Source organism: Gigantopelta aegis, chromosome 11 (assembly GCF_016097555.1).
Source record: "Gigantopelta aegis isolate Gae_Host chromosome 11, Gae_host_genome, whole genome shotgun sequence".
Taxonomy (NCBI): domain Eukaryota; kingdom Metazoa; phylum Mollusca; class Gastropoda; order Neomphalida; family Peltospiridae; genus Gigantopelta; species Gigantopelta aegis.
The window spans coordinates 6,213,059-6,240,558 of NC_054709.1; the positions used below are offsets into that span (position 1 = coordinate 6,213,059).

Here is a 27,500-nt window from a genome sequence, read left to right on the forward strand (position 1 = left end):
ACCCGAGAAAGTGGATACTTTAATCTAAAAGTCTGTAGCACACTTGTATAAAGTTACAGTAGAGTGAAACATGAGTCTGTGACGATGAAACGACGGGAAATTATCCAATCCAAATAGACTAGAGCTCGATTCAATAACCGTTATTTCTCTGAACTAAATCCGTTTTTAGAATTATGAAAAACACATTTCAGGTATTACAAATACCTGGGTGACCAGAATCACTTTGGATGTACGAAAATGGATAATCTAAACAATACAATCCAATTAATGTCCGAGTTCAATTATTAATAAAACTTTAATAGTTCAAAATACACCGTAGTGTATAAAAACTAGAGTCTGTCACTTTAATAGTGAAACGTACGCCGTAGTGTATAAAAACTAGAGTCTGTCACTTTAATAGTGAAACGTACGCCGTAGTGTATAAAAACTAGAGTCTGTCACTTTAATAATGAAACGTACGCCGTAGTGTATAAAAACTACAGTCTGTCACTTTAATAGTGAAACGTACGCCGTAGTGTATAAAAACTAGGGTCTGTCACTTTAATAGTGAAACGTACGCCGTAGTGTATAAAAACTAGAGTCTGTCACTTTAATAGTGAAACGTACGCCGTAGTGTATAAAAACTAGAGTCTGTCACTTTAATAGTGAAACGTACACCGTAGTGTTTAAAAACTAGGGTCTGTCACTTTAATAGTGAAACGTACGCCGTAGTGTTTAAAAACTAGAGTCTGTCACTTTAATAGTGAAACGTACGCCGTAGTGTATAAAAACTAGGGTCTGTCACTTTAATAGTGAAACGTACGCCGTAGTGTATAAAAACTAGAGTCTGTCACTTTAATAGTGAAACGTACGCCGTAGTGTATAAAAACTAGGGTCTGTCACTTTAATAGTGAAACGTACACCGTAGTGTTTAAAAACTAGGGTCTGTCACTTTAATAGTGAAACGTACACCGTAGTGTATAAAAACTAGAGTCTGTCACTTTAATAGTGAAACGTACACCGTAGTGTTTAAAAACTAGAGTCTGTCACTTTAATAATGAAACGTACGTCGTAGTGTATAAAAACTAGAGTCTGTCACTTTAATAATGAAACGTACGCCGTAGTGTATAAAAACTAGAGTCTGTCACTTTAATAATGAAACGTACGCCGTAGTGTATAAAAACTAGAGTCTGTCACTTTAATAGTGAAACGTACGCCGTAGTGTATAAAAACTAGAGTCTGTCACTTTAATAGTGAAACGTACGCCGTAGTGTATAAAAACTAGAGTCTGTCACTTTAATAGTGAAACGTACGCCGTAGTGTAAAAATAGAGTCTGTCACTTTAATAGTGAAACGTACGTAGTGAAAAACTAGAGTCACTTTAATAGTGAAACGTACGCCGTAGTGTATAAAAACTAGAGTCTGTCACTTTAATAGTGAAACGTACGCCGTAGTGTATAAAAACTAGAGTCTGTCACTTTAATAGTGAAACGTACACCGTAGTGTATAAAAACTAGAGTCTGTCACTTTAATAGTGAAACGTACGCCGTAGTGTATAAAAACTAGAGTCTGTCACTTTAATAGTGAAACGTACGCCGTAGTGTATAAAAACTAGGGTCTGTCACTTTAATAGTGAAACGTACGCCGTAGTGTATAAAAACTAGGGTCTGTCACTTTAATAGTGAAACGTACGCCGTAGTGTATAAAAACTAGGGTCTGTCACTTTAATAGTGAAACGTACGCCGTAGTGTTTAAAAACTAGGGTCTGTCACTTTAATAGTGAAACGTACGCCGTAGTGTATAAAAACTAGGGTCTGTCACTTTAATAGTGAAACGTACGCCGTAGTGTATAAAAACTAGGGTCTGTCACTTTAATAGTGAAACGTACGCCGTAGTGTTTAAAAACTAGGGTCTGTCACTTTAAAGGCATACTGTCACGGATTTAAGGACCTTATTTCTCCAAAAGTGGATAATAAATGAACATTTCATCAATGTTTGGAAACAAAATCTGGCTATTGAATCACCTTAACTAAACCATGATGGGGGTTAAATCCATGTCAATCCTCTTGGTAAAATTATTTTTTAAATTATGGACCATTGCCATAATTCAATTATTATTATTTTATTTTTTTTACAAAATATCATTAATAAGTGGAGTATGATGGTTACGTAGATTGTTGAATAAAGTACATTTAGGAACAAATCAAATATATATGTTTCACGTAATACTTTGTTAGGCCATTTAATGTCAGTGGTATGTGACAGTATGCCTTTAATAGTGAGAACTATATCGTAGTGTTTAAAAACTAGGGTCTGTCACTTTAACGAAACTTCATTACGTTTCAAATTACGACCAACTGGCTGTTTCCTGATAGCGTGGCGTTTTGTCGTTAATTTTATTTTGTCTAATTTTTACACTAGTTTTCAAAACAAACACTATTAATATGAGCCTGTTGGTAAAAAACTACAAAAAAAAAAATGTAACCCAGTGATAAAAACGTTCGCTTGAGATCGATCCCCGTCAGTGGGCCCATTGGGCTATTTCTTGTTCCAACCAGTACACCAAGACTTTTTTTTTTAAACTAAGGGTTAATTATGTCAATTCAGTGGGAGGCATTTGTTACGACACGGGGATAAGGACGTAGCCCAGTGATAAAACGCTCGCCTGATGCGCGGTCAGTCTAGGCTCGATCCCCGTCGGTGGGCTCATTTGGCTATTTCTCGTTCCAGCCAGTGCACCACAACAAGTATATCAAAGGCCGTGGCATATACTATCCTGTCTGATGGAAGGTGTATATAAAAGATACCTTGCTACTAATGGAAACATGTAGCGGGTTTCCTCTCTAATACTATATGTCAATATTACTAAATGTTTAACATCCAATAGCCAGTGATTAATAAATTAGTGTCTTCTAGTAGTGTCGTTAAATAAAAAACTTTTGAAAGGAATGCTTGTTTGTTTCGAAACAAAATGCGGCAGGGTCCTTTATTAGCCGTTCGAAAGCTAGATGGACATTTGATCAGTTATGATCGCTCTTTCAGAGATGACACTATGAAGACATTAAAGTGTCTTTCTCTCTGATTCTAAATTACACGTACCCAGACTCGACCTTAGCAGTAGCCCGGGGTGTTTTGGCTACCAATTTTTCACTCGGGCTATCAGATGTCTAAACCTAGTAGTCCGCCGGGCTACTAGATCTCTTTTGTACCTCCAGTTACTCTGCAATCAACAAGATGCTTAAACACATAAAAAAACAAAAACATCCTAAAACAACGTTTAAATAAAAATGAATTATTTTGTTTTTTTCTCTCCTTTTTTAAAAGTTTATTAAAATTATGGGCTACCAGATTTCATATGCTGGAAGCACGGTGGGCTACCACTGAAAAACGTTAATACAAACAAATATATAATAAAACTGAAACTAAAAGCGGGTGACATAAGTTGTCCAGCCAGAAGAGTCTCTATTTATAAAGTTTGTTTTGTTTAACGACACCACTAGAGCACATTTATTTATTAATCATCGACTACTGGATGCTAAACATTAGTTAATTTCGACATATAGTGTTAGAGAGGAAACCCGCTACATTTTCCATTAGTAGCAAGGGAACTTTTATATGCACAGACAAGATAGCACATACCACGGCCTTTGATATACCAGTGGTGGTGCACTGGCTGGAACGAGAAATAGCGCAACGGGTCCACCGACGGGGATCGATCCTAAACCGACTGCGCATCAGGCAGGCACTTTACCACTGGGATGCGTCTCGGCCCCTCTTCTGTATTTATATTCCAAATTCAGAAAGAAAAAAATATGGTGTTGACACATTTTGGTACTGTAGGCCCGAAGTTATCGAAAGGACATAAATAATTGAAGAGTTCATTTCCTATATAATTCGATACGGGAATGTTTTAATATGGGAAATACAACCCGATACTTTGTTAATCTCTATTTGTCGAGCCTCTGGCGATCAACAGGCCCAGGTTGATATTTACCATGTTAAAAGAACATACAACCGACGAATTCTATTTATGAAATACCTGTCAATTTTGTTTCTTTTCACTTAAATTATTCACAAACAAAAGTCAGTCACCTCCCAGATGCAACAACTTGCTGTGACGTATCAATGCATGTGAATAATGTGAGTCAGCGAGAGAAAGAGGGGGGGGGGGGAGGAGGAGGCAATCCCCGAAGCCCCCCCCCCCCCCGCAATTGAACCTGAATAAAACGAGAAACAAGGACAAACAGTATAAGATATTTAACAATAACTATAGCGTGAAGGGTTTTTAACAAGCTTATAAACATTACAACTTGGCGTATTATTTTAAGATCCACGTTAAAAGTTAAAGGGACATTCCTGAGTTTGATGCAATTTCTAAGATGTTATCGACTAACAGAGACTTTATAACGATTGTAATTACATATCAAATATATTTTTCTGCATAATATATTAGTGGCTGTATATTAAACGTATTTCTGATCGTTCTAACATTTGTACTAGGTTAAATTTAATTTTATTTCCTAAACAAGTATTTTTTCGTACGTACGAAATTATTTGAAGACAAAATCCAGTTTGGGCTTCTTACAAATATTAAGACGACTAGAAACACATCGAATATACAGAAACTGATATTCTAAACAAGAAAATATATTTAATATGTAAGTTTAATCGTAGAAATATTTTAGTAGTCGGAAACATCTTACAATGCAGCAAACTCAGGAATGTCCCTTTAAAGTTTGTTTTGTTTAACGACACCACTCGGACATATTGCTTTATCAATCATCGACTATTGAATGTCAAGCATTTAGTAATTGTGACATATAGTCTCAGAGAGGAAACTCACTACATTTTGCCATCAGTGGCAAGGGATCGTTTATATGCACCATCTAACAGACAGGATATCACAAACCACAGTCTTTGATATACCAGTCGTTATGCACTGGCCGAATCGAGAAATATCCCAATGGGACCACCGACGGGGATCGATCCTAAACCGACCGCGCATGTCTCGATCACCTCCACCCCATATAAACTATGCTCGTCAATCTAGATCCCTCCCTTCTAAAATTCCTACACACGCGTACGAATTGCATTTTTTAAATAAATAAACACAAAGGTACGCAATTCGAAAACTGGGACCAGTGGCTTTTAACTGCCATGTAAACTTTGACCTTTTTGTCTGACCTTTCCAGTCGTCAATGTTGTTACATCCCAAAAGGTGAACCGTGATTCGGTGCAGGTCAGTTGGAGAAACGCGGACTTCTCGCTGGGACTCTAAGTGGAGGCAGATAGCGCTGCGCGTCCAAACAACGGGATTGACACATTCCTGTTCAAGGTGTGACCTCCGTAAATTGCCGTTCACTGTCAACAGGCATTCAGAAATTCAGAAATGTTCCTCGTGAACTCTCGCCGGTCTCGAAGTGTAGTGGTCAATACATCGGCTTTAAGCCTGGTAGGTACCTGGTTCGCATCCCAGTTCCAGCGCACAACGAGGTGTGTTATACAGCGTCGGACAATAATTATTCAAAGCGCCGCCTGATTCGTTGCCGGTCTAGGATCGATCCCAGTCGGTGGGACGAATGAGCTATTTTTCGATCCATCCAGTGCACCACGACTGGTATATCAAAGGCCGCGGTATGTGCTATGCTGCTACTATAGTCCTGTTCAATTGTTTGGACCCTAATTGTTTAGCAAAATGTCACGTTTAATTACTATTCAGTCCTTGTGTTGTTTACATTTGCATGAAAACAACCCAAACCCCTTCAGGTTTTATGTACAATTCATCATCTAAAATGCACGAAGTTGACTTATTTCCATTTTACAAAAATAAACAACTGAACAGGACTATAGTTAATGGGAAAAATGTAGCGGTTTTTCTCTCTTTGACTAAACGTTTGACATCCAATAGCCGATGATTAAAGGCATATTGTCACAGACCACTGACCTATTTAATGGTCTAACAAAGTATTACCTGAACAAAAATAACTTGATTTGTCCCTACATGTACTTTATTCAACCATCTTCATAACCACCATACTCCATTTATTAATGACATTTTGTAAAAATAATTGAATTATGGCAATGGTCAATAATTCAAAAACTAAAATTGCCGAGAGGAATGACATGGATTTCACTCCATCGTGGTTCAGTTAAGGTGATGCGATAGCTAGCTTTGGTTTCCAAAAATTAATGTAATTTTTATTTATTATTCATTTTTAGAGAAATAAGGTCCTTAAATCCGTGACAGTATGCCTTTAATAGCAATACTGACCTGAGCTAGGCTTTACTCATCTGGTAAAAAGAACCGAACGAGGCGAGAAACTAATCGCATTCTCAGATACTTCTGGGAGAAAAGTGAACAAGACAAGACGGACAAAACTATTAGAATTTTCGTGTGTAACTCTTCGTCTTTCTAACCCCTAGACTAGGGCAGCCCGACCTCCACAATTAATGATAGACGGCTCAGTTTAAATCTAACCAGGATACACCCATGAGCATTTCAATTAAACCACTTGGATATAAGCATGACAATACGTTGAAATGAAATGTAAGATTTTTAGTGTCAAACCATTGTTCTTTTGTGTGTGTTAAATAGATCTGTGACACGCAGGCCTTTGAAAATTGAGAATAATTGTTTCGTTCATTTAGCACTCACATAATTCTAGCTTAGCATAACCCAGTTTTGTACACACATTCAATTTATAACATCATTTATATACAGGGCTTCTATATTTTGGTAGCTTTCACTTGATACGCGGTCGTTCTCGGATCAATCCCTGTCAGTGGGCCATTGGGGTATTTCTCACTCCAGCCAGTGCACCATGACTGGTATATCAAAGGCCGTGGTATGTGTTATCCTGTCGGTGGGATGGTGCATTATAAAAGATCCCTTGATGCTAATCGAAAAGAGTGGCCCATGAAGTGGCGACAGCGGGTTTCCTCTCTCAATATATGCGTGGTCCTGAACCATATGACCGACGCCATATAACCGTAAATCATTAAATAAAACATTAAAATAATAAAATTAAAAGTTAGACTATTTACGGAAACGTATTGCTACTGTTAAAGGGACAGTCCTGAGTGTACAACTATTGTAAAATGTTTACGACCAATAGAGACTTTTCGATGACGTAACATACAAATTAAATACATTTTTTTAATTGAGAATATCAGTGTCTGTATTTACAAGGTGTTCGTTGTTGTCATGATGCTTGTAGTAGCCCAAACCGGATTTTACCTCCCAATAATAAAAAAAATATATATCACGAATTAAAGTAAAAACTGAGTGCTACACACATTAGTATACGACCGCAAACACATTCGATATACAGACACTGGTATTCTAAACAAGAAAATATATTTAGTATGAAATAGTAGTTGCCAACAAGGATCTGTTATCGCAAACAACTTACAATGGCTGCAAACTCAGGACAGTCCCTTTAAGATGTTGGATGTTGAAAACACAAATTATTTTATTGAACAAAGAACAAAATAATCGGGCACAAGTTACGAGGACATCGTCTACATACATACAGTATCCATGGCAACTATATTACATAACTGTATATTTAAACTACATTTAAACAGTCAAGGATAACAATAAGAAGGGAATGTATTATATATCGATTAACATATCTATAACAGCTTTAGTCATTAAAATTGCATATTAAATATATTTGTTCAGTGTCTGTATATTAAATGTTTTTTTGATCGTCCTAGTATTTGCACTAGATCAACCTTCATTGTATTTCCTAATATTATATATATACTATATATTGTGACGACCGAGCGTCTGAATGTTTTGTGAATGGCTGGTAATAAACTCCCAAATAACTATAGAAGGCAAAGATGACACAACAAATTTGTAAAGTACAATAATTTATTATGTAACAACAAGGGTAAATAGTTTTCCAACAGTCTCAATAAAATGATTCTTGCACTTCACTATATTATTTGTATATCAATCAGTATTTGCTATCAACAAGCACTTTCAAGTAATACACATTGACCAATATGTCATTAAATGTTACTAAAAACTAACATTGACTCAGCTATATGTATTTATTAAGGTAAGTAGTATATAGGTTACTTATTTTATCATTAATCTACATTATGCAACTACACAACTATTTCCATTATAACTAAATTTCCATTTACTTATACTCTAACTTCAGATGTGCTAGTTTAATATATTGCTTTATCTTTAATACTACAGTTCACTACACTATCTCTAATACTCTCTCTCACTACTTCCTACTACTTCAGTACTATATTTCTCTACTCAGAGTGGCACTACATCACTTCAATACTATAATAACTCCACAGGGTGGCACTACATCACCCTCAACTACTACTTAAACACTATAAACTACACAGGGTGGCACTACATCACCCTCAACTACTACTTAAACACTATAAACAACACAGGGTAGCACTACATTACCTCAACTACCACTTAATCACTATAAACTACACAGGGTGGCACTACATCACCCTCAACTACCACTTAAACACTATAAACTACACAGGGTGGCACTACACCACCCTCAACTACCACTTAAAAACTATAAACAACACAGAGTGGCACTGCATCACCCTCAACTACTACTTAAACACTATAAACAACACAGAGTGGCACTACATCACCCTCAACTACTACTTAAACACTATAAACTACACAGGGTGGCACTACATCACCCACAACTACTTCAACTATATTTCACTTCTCACTATCCACTACTTCTAAACTATCTTCTCTTGTACACAGTGTGAACTACCTCACTTTTCAGTACTTCAGCAATATATTAAACTACACTTAAACTTCTATTTCAATACATCTCACTCTTCACTACTTCTACGCTATCTTCTTTTGTACACAGTGTGAACTACCTCACCTTTCACTACTTCAGCAATATATTAAACTACACTTGAACTTCTATTTCAATAAATCAGTAGACTTTAGTGGTGTCGTTAAAAAAACTTTTAAATGTAGATAGTGATTTTACTATCGTTCTTTCTGTCTCTATGTCTCTCTCCCGTCTCTGTCTCTCTCTCTCTCTCTCTCTCTCTCTCTCTCTCTCTCTCTCTCTCTCTCTCTCTCTCTCTCTATCTATATATATATATATATATATATATATATATATCTCGATCAAATGATAATGTTAGAATCCCAATAGCAGTAGTCTTTGTAAATAATGCAGAAATGTCGTTAAATAGCTTTCCTTTTATCTTTCGTTCCAGCCGTGTGTATTCGAGACTCCACATGTCAAACCAGGGTGTCTCAAGCCACCATAGACTACATCGCTTCCAGTCTGAACGTCACCTTCCAAGTGGTCAACAACCTGCTGCAGCAGGACAATTTTACAGCGGACATTATTCTCACCAACACCGGTAACATCGACATCCCGACTGGCAACTGGCAGATCTACTTCTACAGCTTCTACGACGTCGAACCCAGCCACCTCGACCACCGGCCCGCCGGCTACATCATCTCGAGGTATGGCATGCGTTTCACTCACGTCAATGGCGGACTGTATCGCATGGAGCCGACGGACGATTTCGGAAGACGGCTCGCCGCCGGAAGCGAGCTGAGAATGAGGCTGCTCTTCGGCGCTTGGTCCGTTGCTAGAAGTGACGTGTTGCCCAACTGGTACGTCACAGCCGATCTGATGACGCCGAGAACAATTAGGTCGACCGCTGGAGATGACGCCACGTTTGTCGGTGATTTTCTGACGTCACAGCAGTGGAAGCGGTTTCCCGGTGACGTGTACAACCCATTTACGCCCAATGAAAGGTTTAGGATTAACAGTGACGTCAGAGATCTGGGAAGAGCGGTAAATGCAATCATCCCGACGCCGTTTCAGATAACAGTTTTCGAAAACCAGACGCTACCACTGCGAACTTGTTGCTGGACCATTGTGATGTCGGATGTTCTCTTCCAGAATGAGGCACTGTTCCTAAGAGGTTTATGAATTATGTATCTTGATTAACTGAATTCAGCAGGCACAGTAGGATGTCACACCCCAAATAGCCATCTGTCATAAATATCACTGCAATTGTTAATAAGCTGTTGTTAACTCTTTTGCATGCTGCCGGCAGCAAATACTGTCCAATGTTACACGTCTTCATTAGTCAGATTTGCAACCTGGTGGAAGTTCCTTATTTCAGTGTCCCCACTGTTGTCATACGAATAATCAAAATAACTGAAATCCACTCAGAATATTTTCAATGATTTTGCTCGTAGCAAAGGCTGGGCGAGGTCTGTCATGTGTCTGTTTACAGAAGCAAGCAAAGAGTTAATACTAACATTTCATAAACAGGCCCCGTTCTTTCGACCTTTATAATTACGTTTCGATGCTAAGTTTTAATACAATCTGGCTACACAAATAAATGTAAAGTCTGAAATGTTTGCTATTCTGGAGTCTTCAATACAAACAGCATATATATTTAGTCTGGCAGATTTGGTAATCTCACGTCTGCAAAACAAACAACATTTACACGTAGTTAACGACAGGAAGCTTTGCTAGTATCAAGTCTGCTATACAAAAAAAAATGCAGTTAAAGAATTTTAAAGACAAAATTACCTAATTTCATGACATGACGACATTTGTACGACCCTTTAGTTGACCAACAGGTAACTTGACTAAAAGCTACTTGTATAATTATTGTTTTTGATTGAAAAAAATATATATACACACACAAACGGATTGGGCACAAGTTATCCAACTTACGACGCCATCTCCTAGTTACAAACATTAAATTGTACAATGTATAATCAATTGTATAATTATTCTTAGTACTTCGTTTGTGACATTTAGTAAATTGTATATTCCTCTAGAATCCTTCTTAGAGAATGGCATCTCTCTACAAGGTCCAGTGCCCCTAGTAGGATCAAACAGGGGACGACCAAGGACTCAGTACATCGACTTTCTGTTCGCTTCCACACGGGAGGTCAGCAACCTGCGGATGGGTCCTTCTCAAGAGGCGTATCACCTGACAGTGGATCCGCAAAGACTCGCCATCGAGATTCGAGCCCGGTCTCCCGTCGGCGCTTTCTACGGCGTCCAGAGTCTTCTGAGTCTCGCACGAGGCAGCGCGCGCTTCGGAGATGTCCCACGCGCCATCGTGAACGATTACCCAAGGTTCCCTCATCGAGGCATGCACGTGGATACGGCCAGGAACTTCCGGCCGAAGGAGGAGATATTCAAGCTGCTGGACGTGATGGCTATGTACAAGCTGAACAAGCTGCATTTCCACCTGTCTGATGACGAGGGGTGGAGGCTGGAGATACCAGCATTACCAGAGCTCACGCAGGTATGACATCACGAGCAATTAGTAAGGTCAAGGTCAAAGTCAAGGTCGATAGAGAGAGAGAGAGAGAGAGAGAGAGAGAGAGAGAGAGAGAGAGAGAGAGAGAGAGAGAGAGAGAGATCTGTAATCGGTATATAATCCATTGCAAATAAACTCGAACCTCCGATCGTTTCACTGGACCACGCATTCGCGGTTATGACATCGTCTTATGGCTGGTAGGTACTGGGTTCGCAAACCAGTACCGGCTGCCATCCACAGTGAGTTTTTACCACTCAATGGACAGATGTAGAATGACATTCATAAACAGGTTTCACTCCTTGTCTTCACTATTAATAACCTTATCGGTTACTGGACACATCCAATACGTCGTAATTATTACAATTACACTATTTGTAGTTCACCTCTCTCTCTCTCTCTCTCTCTCTCTCTCTCTCTCTCTCTCTCTCTCTCTCTCTCTCTCTCTCTCTCTCTCTCTCTCTGTCTGTCTCTCTTTAAAAAACCCCACCTCAGATCGGTGGACGTAGATGCCATGACCTTCATTACTGAATACACCCAACACATCACAAATATTACTTCAATATTCATATTTCATCTCATTTGTTTTGGTTATCTCTTTCTCTCTCTCTCTAAACTTTTTAGATCGGCGGCCGTAGATGCCATGACCTTCGAGAAGAAACGTGTATCCTTCCGCAGCTGGGATCGGGGCCGTACAACAACACTTCCGGTTCCGGTTTCTACACGAGCCAGGACTACCGCGAGATCCTGGACCGCGCCACGCGCCGCCATATTGAAGTGATTGAGGAGTTCGACATGCCGGGCCACTCGCACGCCGCCGTGGCCGCCATGAAGGCGCGATACAACAGTTTCATGGCCTCCAGGAACTTCGCCGAGGCCGAGAGGTTCGTCCTGCACGATCCAGGCGACCGGACGCTGTATCTCTCCGTGCAGAACTTCAACGACAGCACGATCAACCCGTGCATAGAGTCGACCTATACGTTCGTGAGGGTCGTGCTGCGAGAGTTGGATGCGCTGCACCGACGTAGCAATCCGCTGAGGCGGTACCACTTCGGCGGAGGGGAGGTCCCCGAAGCGTTCGTCAACTCGAGCTTCTGCCAGAGGCTGGGTCAGGATCGGGATGGTATCAGGCGATACTTTGCTCAAAGACTGGCGGAGATGACCGCCGAAATGGGTGAGTCATTAGTTTAGGTGGGTTTTTGTTTGTTTGTTTGTTTGTTTGTTTGTTGTTGTTGTTGTTGGGTTGTTGTTTTTTGTGTTTTGTTTTGGTGGGGGGGGGGGGGGGGGGGGGGTTCTATGCCACCAGGGCCCGTGCTTATAAAACTTTTATTAGCGTCCAGACTCAATCTCTAATGACGTCACACGCATACAATTTGTATGGCGTTGTCGTGACATTACTGTCTCAGACTCTATTAACGTCTCGAATCTAGACTCTAAACGTTTTATAAGCACCAGGTCAGTAGTTCGATAAAAGTATGACTACACCTAGAACAAACTGTTGGCAATCACTTTGGATTTATACTAATTAGCACCTTTCCCGGTGTCAGGTTTGGGTAGGTTTTTGATATAATATTCAGTGGTGTCATCTTAACAACATAAAACAAACACACCTTCTGTTGCAATTTGGTTTAGATTTACTGGACTACAGCGTTGAAGAATATGCTTATCATTCATATATCTTCACTGTGCAGGTCTGTGGAAATTGCAAGAACGATCATTTCATTCTCGCGTCGCTCACGCGAATTTAATTTTGCGTAAGCAACTTTTCGTTCGTTCGTTCGTTCGTGTCGAGATTATCATACCAAAATAGATGCTGGATAACTAAATTGCGTACGTCAAATCTAAGATTACCAGTCGAAACTGGCAGATGGTTTAACGTTCCTAGAGAAAATAGAATATGCAAACTTTGTAATACCGATATTGGAGATGAATACCATTATTTATTTAATTGTTAAAATGATAATATTGAAAATATATAAAACAATATTATAGAATTAATCCTAGCGTTTTTAAAATGAAAGGTATGCTGTCATTATGTAATGCACCATTATTAAAAAATCTAGCTATATTTATTAAGAGATTATCTTGTCTTGTGAACTGACGTTTCTCCGCATATTTTAGCTATTGTGTTTGCATATCTTGTGTTCTGTTAATTATAGATACTTCTATGTTGACGCCTGTTCTTGTCATGTATGTTAATTATGTATTTGAAAATGTCCTCTTGTTACACATTGTTATGTGTCTGAGTGTTGTTTAATAAATCTTGAAATCTTGAATCTTGCATTAATTTTAAAACATCATTTACATGAACATAACGGTTTATGCAAATGTTCAATATAAGAGGACTCTTTTTGATTCGCCAATGCATATCATACACAGATAAATAAATACAGAGAGGCAATCATCAAACTAAAAAAACTACCTTAATAATTAGATCGTAATCATTTACAAGGGAAATAACTGAATCATGAATTTGTTAATAAAAATATAAACACGATTTCTATAATTCGACAGTAAAATACTAAATACAATACAATACAAAATACAATGGAAATATGACTTTTCTTCGAATAGCACTTTTATTGTTTTCTGTATTATCTATATATGTCATAGCTATGTACATTATAATAACTATTATTCTGTCCTGGGCACGAATTTTTATGCAAACTCATACAACATCACTCCCCAATCAATAATTCTTATTCAGCCACTATATAATAGTAGAGGACGACACGTAGCCCAGTAGTAAAGCGCTCACTTGATGCGCGATCGGTATAGGATCGATCCCCATCAGTGGGCCCATTGAGCTATTTCTCGCTCCAGCCAGTGCACCACGACTGGTATATCAACCGCTGTAGTATGTGATATCTTGTCTGTGGGAATGTGCATTTTTTTTTTTTTTTTTATTTTTTTTAGCGCAGATATTTAGGCATTGTAGTCGTATGTAGTTGTACGCGTGTAAGACATAAACAGACTTTGTAAATTCGGCACACAAACTTTATACAGAAGTACTCACCTTGTTACTAATTTCTGCAAGCGGCCTCGGTGGTGTCGTGATTAGGCCATCGGTCTACAGGCGGGTAGGTACTGGGTTCGGATCCCAGTCGAGCCATGGGATTTGTAATCCAGATACCGAGTCCAAACCCTGAGTGAGTGCTCCACAAGGCTCAATGGGTAGGTGTAAACCATTTGCACCGACCAGTGTTCCATAACTGGTTCAACAAAGGCCATGGTTTGTGCTATCATGCCTGTGGGAAGCGCAAATAAAAGATCCCTTGCTGCCTGTCGTAAAAGAGTAGCCTATGTGGCGACAGCGGGTTTACACTAACAAACAGTGTCAGAATGACTATATGTTTGACGTCCAATAGCCGATAATAAGATAAAAAAAATCAATGTGCTCTAGTGGCATCGTTAAATAAAACAAACTTTACTTTTTATTTAATTTCTGCAGGTGTGCCTCTATCGGCGTGGGCGGATGGCCTAATGGACTCTCAGGGACAACCGTTCCCAAGAACTGGGTTAGCCAATGCGATGTACGCCCTCCCTTGGAACAACGTGGCGGACTGGGGCGGTGCCAACCAGGCTTACAAGCTAGCTAACGCCGGCTATAGGGTGTGTGGTAAAAAATAAATATCTTAATGGTCGAAGTAATAAACTTTAGGGGCGGAGTGGGTGAGGGTTTGGGCGTAATGTTTGTCATGATGCACGAAGAAGAAAACGCCTTCACTATCACTTCTCGTTGATTTCCTTTTTCTTATTCATCTCATTAAAATTATTTTCAAATAATGTCATTATTGTTTTCCTATGTGATAAACGAAGAAGGCATACAGATAGTTTTTGTTTTGTTTTTTAATGTGCAATTATTAATAAACGCAGTGGCAAACAAAGACTTGTGGATACATGCATATACACTCTCCATCTCGGCTTGCCTGTATGTATGTCTGTCTGTCTGTCTGTTGGTCTGTCTGTTTGTTTCTCTGTATGCATGTCAGTCACTCCAGATCTCCTTCTTTCCATTGGTGTTTCCTTTCATTTCCTCTCTTCTCTTTTTTGTCTTCACCCCTCTCTCTTTCTCTCTCTCTCTCTCTCTCTCTCTCTCTCTCTCTCTCTCTCTCTCTCTCTCTCTCTCTCTCTCTCTCTCTCTCTCTCTCTCTCTCTCTCTGACACACGCACCTCCATCCTGCCCTGCCACTCCCTCTCTGTCTCTCACACATACGAATCACTTTTATGCACAAAATTGCACTTCAAATGATATAATATCTTTCTTGTGTAATGATTACAGGTTATTTTGTCCCTTGCCACCCACCTGTACTTTGACCACCCCTACGAGCCGGACCCCGAAGAGAGGGGCCTGTACTGGGCCACCCGATACACGGACACTCGCAAAGTGTTCGGGTTTCTGCCCGACGACGTCTACGCCAACGTGAACACCATGTTGAACGGGACGACGATCACGCGACAGGAGTTTTGCAGCCAGGACCCCGATATGTGTACACCGCTTACAGCGCCAAACAACATTGTAGGTAAGGACGTCACCAACAACAACACCAACAACAGTACAATAACAACAACACAACGACATCAAATAACAACATCATCATCATTAAACAAACAACATCACCCCTGTGACCCCCCACCCCCTCCCGCCCCTTTCTAGAGCCACCAGTATATCCCGCCACTATTAATTTTACATAGCCGAGTTTACAAACATTAACCGATGTAGTAAGTAAACCTGAAAAAGAATGCTTAGATTTGTTTAACTACACCACAAGAGCATTATGGTTATTAATCATCGGCTACTGGATGTCAAACATTTGGTACTTTTGACATACAATGTTAGATGGGAAACCCGCTACATTTTTTTCTTCCCATTAGTAGCAAGGGATCTTTTATATGCACCATCCCTCGGATAGACAGGATAGCACATACCACGGTCTTTGATATACCAGTCGCGGTGCACTGGCTGGAACGAGAAATAGCCAACTGGGCTCACCGACGGGGATCGATCCCCAACCGACCGCGCATCAAGCGAGCGATTGACCAGTGAGCTACGTCCCGCCTCACTCTACTAAAAACAATAACAAGTTCGTCACGAAGGTTTCGAAATATTACCACTGTTTACTTCGAGGGGTCCAAAAATGGAATGAACTCTCAATAACCCCCAGTATAGAGACAAACCACTATGATTTGGCGTTCAAATCTAGATGCATGTACTAATCCTGACTTTACCGGCCACGGTGGCGTCGTGGTTAGGCCATCGGTCTTCAGGCTGGTAGGTACTGGGTTCGGATCCCAGTCGAGGCATGGGATTTTTAATCCAGATACCGATTCCAAACCCTGAGTGAGTACTCCGCAAGGCTCAATGGGTAAGTGTAAACCACTTGCACCGACCAGTGATCCATAACTGGTTCAACAAAGGCCATGGTTTGTGCTATCCAGCCTGTGGGAAGCGCAAATAAAAGATCCCTTGCTGCCTGTCGTAAAAGAGTAGCATATGTGGCGACAGCGAGTTTCCACTAAAAACAGTGTCAGAATGACGATATGTTTGACGTCCAATAGCCGATGATAAGATAAAAAAAATCAATGTGCTCTAGTGGTGTCGTTAAATAAAAACAAACTTTTGGTTAATAGATTATTTGATAACGTCTACTACTTTGACGCAATTTAAACAATCAAGTCGTTTGTGTTTGTTTGTTTGTTTGTTGTTGTTTTTTTCTGTTTGTTTGTTTTGTTTTGTTGTTTTAAGTGCGGGTGTTTTTTTCAGTTTTTTTTTTTTTGTAATCAAAACCATTAGTTACGATGTGTTTATTGTTTTACATTTTGACACTAGGAATTCAGGGACAGAGTTGGGGTGAAACGGTACGGACCAACGAGCAGATGGAATTTATGATCTTCCCGCGAATGTTGGCGTTGGCGGAAAGGGCGTGGCACAAAGCATCATGGGAGTCTGAGAACGTGTCCCAGCTACGCGACGAGGCGTTGCGACGCGACTGGGAGGCCTTCGCGAACACTCTCGGCTACAAGGAACTCAGACGATTGGACGATATGGGGGTGTTGTACCGAGTGCCGCCACCAGGGGTCAGGTAAATCACAGCATCAACTAATTATCTTCCCGTAGTTCGGTTACTATCATGCTTCTTATAGTTCGGCTGTTTCCGTGATTCTCGTAGTTCGGTTGTTTCCGTTATTCTAGTTCGGTTGTTTTCGTAATTCATATTTATTTATTTGAGTGCGAGTGCGAATAATTTTTACATGCTCATATACCACTAGAGTTTCGCGCATGTCTGTCCCGGGGCCTGTCTCTGGATAGCCAGGGGCTTGTCCCGGGAGAGAAACAAATTAAGCGGACAATTTTGAAGTTTACATCCAAAAATTAAATAGTGGGCCTTTAAAATTTTGATGCGCATCTCTAATTAATATAATTAATAAATAAAATTCTACTCATTAAATTTGGTCGCTAGATTAGATCGGGTGGTCAAAAAGAAATTAGATAAAATCGGTGCTCTGACTCGGGATGGAGGTGGGGGGGGGGGGGGGGGGGGTGTAGAGTTGAAAATGAGCAGAATTTGTAAAAGAGCAATTAGTAAAAAAAGTTTATAGAATTTAAAAAAAAAGTAAAAACGTTACAAGCCAAAAATAAAAAGAATTGACTGTTCGGTCGAATATTTATATAATTTGGAGCATTTTAGAAGGACAGTCCAAAAATAAATAAGAGAAAGAAGAGAGGATCGGACTATTTAATAATATTAAAAAACCCGAAGTAATTTAGACATAAACTTTTGAACGAAGGTCTAAAATTTTAAAGTCCGATCTATATGTCCACGTGAGTGGCCTCGTTAAGGCCGTTAGGGTGCACAGCTTGTTGGGACGAGATGGGTTGCATCTCGTCAAGAAAACCCCTAAATTGACAGTCAATAGACGTTGAAGGTGTAGTGCTGTGCTGAAGTGCAGATCTTGAGAAGCCGGATCCGTCTGAACGAGAGAGAGAATCAGACTAGGGCATAGTCCAGTCGTCATGGGTTGGTATAGTGGTGCGGACGGGCCCGACTCCGGAGAATACGAGATGGTATCACAATAAAACAAAATAAAGTCTAGAAAAGAGTAGTAGAGGCCGACCCCGCTTCCTAATTCTTCTTAGAGTGGGGCGGTCAATCTTCCAGTGCTGCTAGGACAGGCTCGGACATGTAGAGACTAAACGCGAACAACCGTGACGTACTGCAGAAATGGCCGTCATACGAGTCACGAAAAAAAACAAGTCAACATAGACAGATGGAGAAATGACGTGGAGGCAATGAATTTCGCCAAAAAAGAATTCAACCTGGTGGTGCAGACTGTCGAAACGAGAAGCGTTCCAGCGTTCGATCAGTTCCAATGGCCGCATACATCCCAGTAGAAAACTTCATTTCGCTGACAAAAACAACGAAGTGAAGGATTCCCAAGTTGAGCCGCGAAAGCACGTGCAGTGTGCACAAGCGAAACAAACACGTCTTACCGCGTCGAACTCCAGACTGGGAATGGGCCTCAATGGGGTCGGGATTAATCCATCGGACATAAGGCTGGTGGGTACTGAGTTCAAAGCCCGGTACCGGGTCCCACCCAGAGCTAGTTTTAACGAATCAGTGGGTTGGTGTAGACCGATGTCTATCACCAACAACTAACTCACTGTCCTGGACAGACAGCCCAGATAGCTGAGGTGTGTGCCAAGGACGACGTGCTTGAACCCTAATTGGATATAAGCACGAAAATAAGTTGAAATGAACAAATGAATCAATGCTACCATACGTATCATAGATAAGGCGATGCCACGTGATACGAGAGGCTCGTGCGAGAATAGCCACGAGAGTAGAAGGTTGTAACAAGACACACATTATGATTTCATCGTACGAAGCACTCGTACAGTGTGGCGTTTCGATGATTCTCGATGATTCTCGTAATTCGGTTGTTTCGGGGATTTTTGTAGTTGGCTTGTTTTCGTGATTATTGCAGCTGATTATAATCGCTGTAAAGAGTAGACCTATTGCAAAGGGGTGTGTGTGTGGAGGGTATGGTGGCTCAAACCCCCAATAATTCTGAATCAAAAATATTATTGGTAGTAAATCCTAAGGCAGAGATGAATTTTACTTGTAGAATACAGGAAATTGCATTTCAGGACATCTAGTTTTCAAAATTTTACAGGGGTGCATACACCGAACCGCCCTAAACATTTTGCTTTGCGCCCTCGATTTCATTCACCCCCCCCCCCTCCACTCCACGAATGTAGACATGTATCCGCCGTGCCTGCTAAGCCCATTCCTTTGTGGAGATTGTCCTTGCAACTTACGTGCCAGAACCTTGGTTGAGTAGAGGCACGTTAATGGAGTTTTCGGACCGTTCCATAAGTGGAGTTTTACTTGTCAGTCATTTACAAGACAATTAAGGTTCAAGCACGCTGTCCTACGCACACACCTCAGCTATCTGGGCTGTATGTCCAGGACAGTGGGTTAGTTGTTAGTTGGTTAGTAGTTAGTGACAAGACAGTTAGCCCAGTTGAGAGGAGATAACTCTATTGTCACGTTTATAAAGGTAGAAGACCACAGTTATTTGTGAATCTTCAGCTGAGATTTATACATGCGTGCCAGTCCCTGCCATCCTAAATGCCCACCTATGGTTTAAACATAAAGAAAGCTACAGGTGGTTTTATTCTCAAAGAAATCACTAATAAGGTCTTAATTATAAAGATGACTCATTTTAAAGGTTTTGAGTTAAATTACTGTTACATTCTATAATGTGTCCCCAAACTGCATGTTTTTGGGTAGGCCTTCATTTTGCACAATGTTCACATCCTTACACCCATACAAACCACACCCAAGCGAGAGTTGACGGATATAATGCACATATTTATGGAAATTTCTCTGATCATTTCAATAAAGGTTTAGCTATTAAGTTTTACACAAAATCAGCTTGTTTGAAAATTACCCAAACTGTTCACGCGCCACTTTTGTCACAAGTGCAAACCGGTGCACGAATACCGAGCCTCATTACAGCCAAATAGTTTGTATTGCTCGTGAATTTTTTTTTAGCTCTTTGGCTATCACTAAGCTTAAGGTGGACTTCATATTACAAATGACTAGCCTTGAAACATGGGTCTATACAACAAGCTAACTCTTTTCGCGACAGAGTACCCAAGGGAGCTAACTGTATATTTCTACCAAACGTACAATGTAGCAATAGACAGTTAGCTCCCTTGTGTACCGCCTTGATTTATTCAGCAACAGCTATTTGATGTCAAACATTGGTAATTCTGACATTAAAATCTTAGAGAATAAACACGCTACATTTTTCCATTAGTAGCAAGGAATCTTTTATATGAACCATCTCACAGACGGGATAGCACATACCCCGGTCTTTGATATGCCAATCGTGCTGAACGTTTTGGGACGAGAAATATCCCAATGGGCCCACCGACGGGGATCGATCTCAGACTAACACTGCAGTTGACGTTTTATATTGCAGTAGCTAGTTTGTTTTGTTTAACGACACATCCAGAGCACATTGATTTAATAATTATCGGCTATTTGATGCCAAACATTGGTGATTTTGACACATAGTCTTAGAGAGGAAACCCGCTACATTTTCCCATTAGTAGCAAGGAATATTTGTTATGCACTGTGGAGACAGGATAGCATACATCATACCAGTCGGAACGGGTAATAGCTCAGTGGGCCCACCGACGGGGATCGATCCCATTCAAACACTGCAGTTTGGTTTTAACGATTCTGACATATGTCTTAGAGAGGAAACTCGCTACATTTTTCGATTAGCAGCAACGTAAATTTTATATGCACCATCCCGAGACAGGGTTAGCAAACATAGAACTAAAAATAGCCCAATGGGCTCACCGACGGGGATCGATCCCAGACTAACACTGCAGTTGGGTTTTTATTTTCTAATAGTAAACGGAAAGAAATGTTTTATTTAACGACGCACTAAACACATTTTATTTTACGCTTATATGGCGTCAGACATATGGTTAAGGACCACACAGATTTTGAGAGGAAACCCGCTGTCGCCACTACATGGGCTACTTTCAGCAAGGGATCTTTTATTTGCGCTTCCCACAGGCAGGATAGCACAAACCATGGCCTTTGTTGAACCAATTATGGATCACTGGTCGGTGCAAGTGGTTTACACCTACCCATTGAGCCTTGCGGAGCACTCACTCAGGGTTTGGAGTCGGTGTCTGGATTAAAATTCCCATGCCTCGACTGGGATCTGAACCCAGTACCTACCAGCCTGTAGACCGATGGCCTAACCACGACGCCACCGAGGCCTAATCATAGTAAATGATGCTATCGTATGATAAAGCGAGAGTCTATGAGTTTGTTAACACTGCAATTGTTTTAGTAAAACTTGTCATTATATGGTGTAGTGAGACAAGCGGCCGAATTTTCAAAGCTTGTTTTTGTCTTATATACACGTGTAATTACAATGCTTATGCTGGGCACACACCTAACGATTAACGCAAACTCGATAGTTGTGCCATCATATAGTGAAGTTGGTCGAATTTTCGAAGCTTGTTTTTGTTTTATACACGTGAAACTACATACATTTACAATGCTTATGCTTGGCATACACCTAACGATTAACACTCCACAATCGCGTCGGCGTCAATTGGTAGGTGTGTACAGTTTTGCCCCGATTAGATGGTCACGTTGGCTGGTATGTGAAGGTGCACATTTTCAGACTACAGCCGACTCGACAGCCGAGTCGGTGTTATTCGGTAGGTGTGTGCCAAGCATTAAACATCTGCGTTTAAGAAAATTCGTCCTTAAATAGTTTATTAACACTGTAGGCTAGTTTGCATTAGTAAATCATGTTATGAGACGAGGCGAAATTAATGTTTATTAATATCAAACAAACTTTACTACATATAACAGCTTTAAAATAATGTGACATTCCTTTTCTTTCTTTCGTAGGACAAACGGAACATTTCTGTGGATGAACTCGGCGTTTCCCGGTTTGACAACGGAAGTAAGCTCCAGGGGAACGGGTTCGTTCGTGGCCGTGGACAGATTCGGCCAAAACTGGCGACACAGTGATGCGGATACCTACAGAACGAGGTAAATACTCAGACACAAACACTTAAAACTGGCGACACAGTGATGCGGATACCTACAGAACGAGGTAAATACTCAGACACAAACACTTGAAACTGGCGACACAGTGATGCGGATACCTACAGAACGAGGTAAATACTCAAACACAAACACTAGAAACTGGCGACAAAGTGATGCGGATACCTACAGAACGAGGTAAATACTCACACACAAACACTTGAAACTGGCGACACAGTGATGCGGATACCTACAGAACGAGGTAAATACTCAAACACAAACACTTGAAACTGGCGACACAGTGATGCGGATACCTACAGAACGAGGTAAATACTCACACACAAACACTTGAAACTGGCGACACAGTGATGCGGATACCTACAGAACGAGGTAAATACTCACACACAAACACTAGAAACTGGCGACACAGTGATGCGGATACCTACAGAACGAGGTAAATACTCAAACACAAACACTTGAAACTGGCGACACAGTGATGCGGATACCTACAGAACGAGGTAAATACTCAAACACAAACACTAGAAACTGGCGACAAAGTGATGCGGATACCTACAGAACGAGGTAAATACTCAAACACAAACACTTGAAACTGGCGACACAGTGATGCGGATACCTACAGAACGAGGTAAATACTCACACACAAACACTAGAAACTGGCGACACAGTGATGCGGATACCTACAGAACGAGGTAAATACTCAAACACAAACACTAGAAACTGGCGACACAGTGATGCGGATACCTACAGAACGAGGTAAATACTCAGACACAAACACTTGAAACTGGCGACACAGTGATGCGGATACCTACAGAACGAGGTAAATACTCAGACACAAACACTAGAAACTGGCGACACAGTGATGCGGATACCTACAGAACGAGGTAAATACTCAGACACAAACACTTGAAACTGGCGACACAGTGATGCGGATACCTACAGAACGAGGTAAATACTCAGACACAAACACTTGAAACTGGCGACACAGTGATGCGGATACCTACAGAACGAGGTAAATACTCAAACACAAACACTTGAAACTGGCGACACAGTGATGCGATACCCACAGAACGAGGTAAATACTCAAACACAAACACTTAAAACTGGCGACACAGTGATGCGGATACCTACAGAACGAGGTAAATACTCAAACACAAACACTTGAAACTGGCGACACAGTGGTGCGGATACCTATAGAACGAGGTAAATACTCAAACACACACTTGAAACTGGCGACACAGTGGTGCGGATACCTACAGAACGAGGTAAATACTCAAACACAAACACTTGAAACTGGCGACACAGTGATGCGGATACCTATAGAACGAGGTAAATACTCACACACAAACACTTGAAACTGGCGGCACAGTGGTGCGGATACCTACAGAACGAGGTAAATACTCAAACACAAACACTAGAAACTGGCGACAAAGTGATGCGGATACCTATAGAACGAGGTAAATACTCAAACACAAACACTTGAAACTGGCGACACAGTGATGCGGATACCTACAGAACGAGGTAAATACTCAAACACAAACACTTGAAACTGGCGACACAGTGATGCGGATACCTACAGAACGAGGTAAATACAGACACAAACACTTGAAACTGGCGACACAGTGATGCGATACCCACAGAACGAGGTAAATACTCAAACACAAACACTTGAAACTGGCGACACAGTGATGCGGATACCTATAGAACGAGGTAAATACTCAAACACAAACACTAGAAACTGGCGACACAGTGATGCGGATACCTACAGAACGAGGTAAATACTCACACACAAACACTAGAAACTGGCGACACAGTGATGCGATACCCACAGAACGAGGTAAATACTCAGACACAAACACTTGAAACTGGCGACACAGTGATGCGGATACCTACAGAACGAGGTAAATACTCAAACACAAACACTTATATTGGGCTCAGGATACCAACTGCAAGCATGAAGTTGGCCAACTTTCTTTCTGCTGTCACGACTTCTACGACTGTCCAGTTGCTAGTCTGAGAGAGAACTCGAATTTCGTCCTAGTTGCTAGTCTGAGAGAGAACTCGAATTTCGTCCTAGTTGCTAGTCTGAGAGAGAACTCGAATTTCGTTGCTAGTCTGTTTCTCGTCGTATAACTCATCAGTTGCTAATATGAGTGCACCCAGTGAATGTCAATATACCCAAGTGCCTTTCTTTTTTTTTCTTTGATTTTTTCTCCTTTATTATTTTTATTATATATACTGAACAAAAAAAGAAACTTCTGATGTGTACATATAGTATTTGTTGTGTTAAAGAATTCATTGTGTAATGAAATTATATAGGTAGTATTAGCCTTGAGCTGTATTATCAGGATTCATGAATTTTATCGATTATTTTTGCACTGTTAATCGTCGACAACGTGAGATTCAATTTGCACATCCATGCATGGTTCGACATGTCCCGTGTAGTATTCGGTCAATTTGTTTTACTTGTCTTACTGACATTGTTGTCAAGTGAACGAAAACGCTTAAAAATTTGTAAACAAATTAACGTTTTTTACTTTGTAGCATTTTTAGTATGCCAAGAATACCCAATAATTTACGCGAACGGGCGATTAGCATGCTTGATGCTGGCATGTCGACAGAAGACGTTGCAAGGCATGTTGGGGGTTCTAGTCGAGCGATACGAAATCTTCGCGTAAGATTTCGAACGACAGTAAGCAGCAACGACTTGCCACCTCGTGGACGTCCGCGTGTTACAACACGTGGTCAAGACCGCTATATCATGAACACGCATATGCGCAATCGATTCCAAACTGCCACTGCTACTGCTGCTAACACACCTGGGCTTCACAATAACCGAATCAGTGGGCAAACTGTTCGTAATCGTCTGCGGGAGAACGGTTCACATGCACGACGTCCTTACGTCGGATGCGTTTTAACGCAACGTCATCGTCTAAATCGTCTTAATTGGGCACGTGTACACACTCGTTGGATACGGCGACGCTGGAATACCGTTCTTTTTTCGGATGAATCCCGATTTTCTTTACAACGTGGTGATGGCAGGGTGCGCGTCTACCGTTGGAGAAATGAACGCTATGCTGACTTTTGTGTTCTTGAACGAGATCGTTTCGGGGGTGGGGGTTGTGTCATGGTCTGGGCAGCCATTGCCCATGGTTATCGTTCACCACTAGTCGTCATTGATGGCAATTTAAATGCTCAACGTTACCGCGATGACATTCTCGCTCATCACGTCATTCCTCTGTTCCATAACAACGCCAACATCTCGATTTTCAGCATGATAATGCCACCTCTCATACAGCTAGAGACACTGTAAATTTTCTTAGGACAAATAACATTGATTTCATTGATGACTGGCCCACTAAAAGTCCTGATCTCAACCCCATCGAGCATGCCTGGGATAGTCTGGACAGACGATTGAGGCGTCGTCCCAACTCACCCGCTAACGTCAACGAACTTCGTCAAGCGCTCATTCAGGAATGGAACAATATTCCACAGGCAGAAATCAACACTTTAGTCAATTCTATGCGCCTGCGATGCACTGCAGTGGTCAATTCAAGAGGTGGTCATACCAGTTATTAAGTGGGTGTTTTTATTTTTAACCCCTACCACACTTGGTCAAAATTTCTCCCAGTTTCTGTTAATCTATGGCCATGATTTTTGCACCAAACGATGCATCATGGAACACTCTTTAAACGCATATATAACAATTATTCCCCCGGTTTGTTTTCATCAAGTTTTCATCAAGTTATGTTCAAGCAAAGGTTTCTAAATTAAAGTGGTGCCAGCGTCTGATGAATGGCATAACGTTCTGTTTCTCCAGGATTATAGACTTGGAATCGCTAGGATACGTTTTTATATTGCCAGACTCACCAGACGCTTAACTTTCCCTGTTTAAATACTTTCTTTTTATTTTTTTTATTATTTTATTTTATTTATTATTATTATTATTATTATTATTATTTTTATTTTATTTTTTTCCTTCTCTGGTAGAATCGTTGGCCCTTGGGCCTAATTTTTGATGGGGGCACCGAGACTGGAGGGCACGACGGTTGGGTTGGCCGGAGGGGTGCTGGGTGGGTGGGGGATACTCCACCGGAAGATGGTTAGGGCGGTAGGCGTAGGCGGTTTTGGCCGTAAGGGGTGTTAGGTTTGTCCGGGGGACTGCCCCCCCCCCCCCCCCCCCCGAGCCTTCCCCGGTTTCGGCCACACCGAAGTCCCCAATACGATGGGTGCCCCTAAGTAAAACATATTTCCCTGTTAAAAAAACTTTTTTGTGTGGCTGAAGCCTAACCTCTTAGTCACCTGCCACCCCTATTTTGAGGGCTAATTAATATATTTAAAAAAACATTTTAAAATATATTTATATTTAGGACTGCCCGATCTAAATTTGCGTTACAAATTGTTAGTTCTTTGCTGTATATTAAATATTGTTTGGGAAAATAACGCACAAAATTATTTATTTTAAAGTCCTTTTTCCCTGTTTGTTTAAATATCAAAATTGCCCCAGTAATTGTTCTGTCCCAGGTTGGACTACTGGCATCCGGTGGCCGAACCTGGGATAGACATGCTCGAAACCTTCGTGGTATAGGAGCATGTAAATATTTTATTGATTGATCAAGCAAAGTTAGCGGAAGTTTCTTATTTTGTTCAGTATATATATATATATATATATTTTATTTATTTTTTATTTTTTTTGGAGGGGGGGGGGGGGCTTTTTATGAGTTTGTCCATGTGCCCCTTTCTTTTAATTCACCATTAGAAATATCCATACACATAAGATTACCATCCATTATGAAAGTAGTAAACTATGTATTTATTAATGCTAAACCCTTTAAATATACACGATCAGAAAACTCAGGAATGTCCCTTTAAGAGAAGCATCTTACAATGCAGCAAACTCAGGAATGTCCCTTTAAGAGAAGCATCTTACAATGCAGCAAACTCAGGAATGTCCCTTTAAGAGAAGCGTCTTACAATGCAGCAAACTCAGGAATGTCCCTTTAAGAGAAGCGTCTTACAATGCAGCAAACTCAGGAATGTCCCTTTAAGGGCGGACGGGAGGTTAGGGGATCAATAACCCTGCTC

The 27,500-nt window shown here is 40.7% G+C and overlaps 1 protein-coding gene across 1 annotated transcript in view; it reads left to right on the forward strand.

Moving 5' to 3' along the window:
• LOC121385514 (beta-hexosaminidase-like) overlaps positions 1–17,415 on the forward strand; it is an 18,231-nt gene extending 816 nt beyond the window's left edge. The window contains exons 2-7 of the mRNA XM_041516219.1: positions 9,220–9,942; positions 10,817–11,292; positions 11,929–12,478; positions 14,756–14,916; positions 15,587–15,827; positions 17,093–17,415. Coding sequence (XP_041372153.1) covers positions 9,220–9,942; positions 10,817–11,292; positions 11,929–12,478; positions 14,756–14,916; positions 15,587–15,827; positions 17,093–17,391 — 2,450 coding nt within the window. The 3' untranslated portion in view covers positions 17,392–17,415. The remainder of the gene's footprint in view (positions 1–9,219; positions 9,943–10,816; positions 11,293–11,928; positions 12,479–14,755; positions 14,917–15,586; positions 15,828–17,092) is intronic.
• Positions 17,416–27,500: the final 10,085 nt, after the last annotated feature.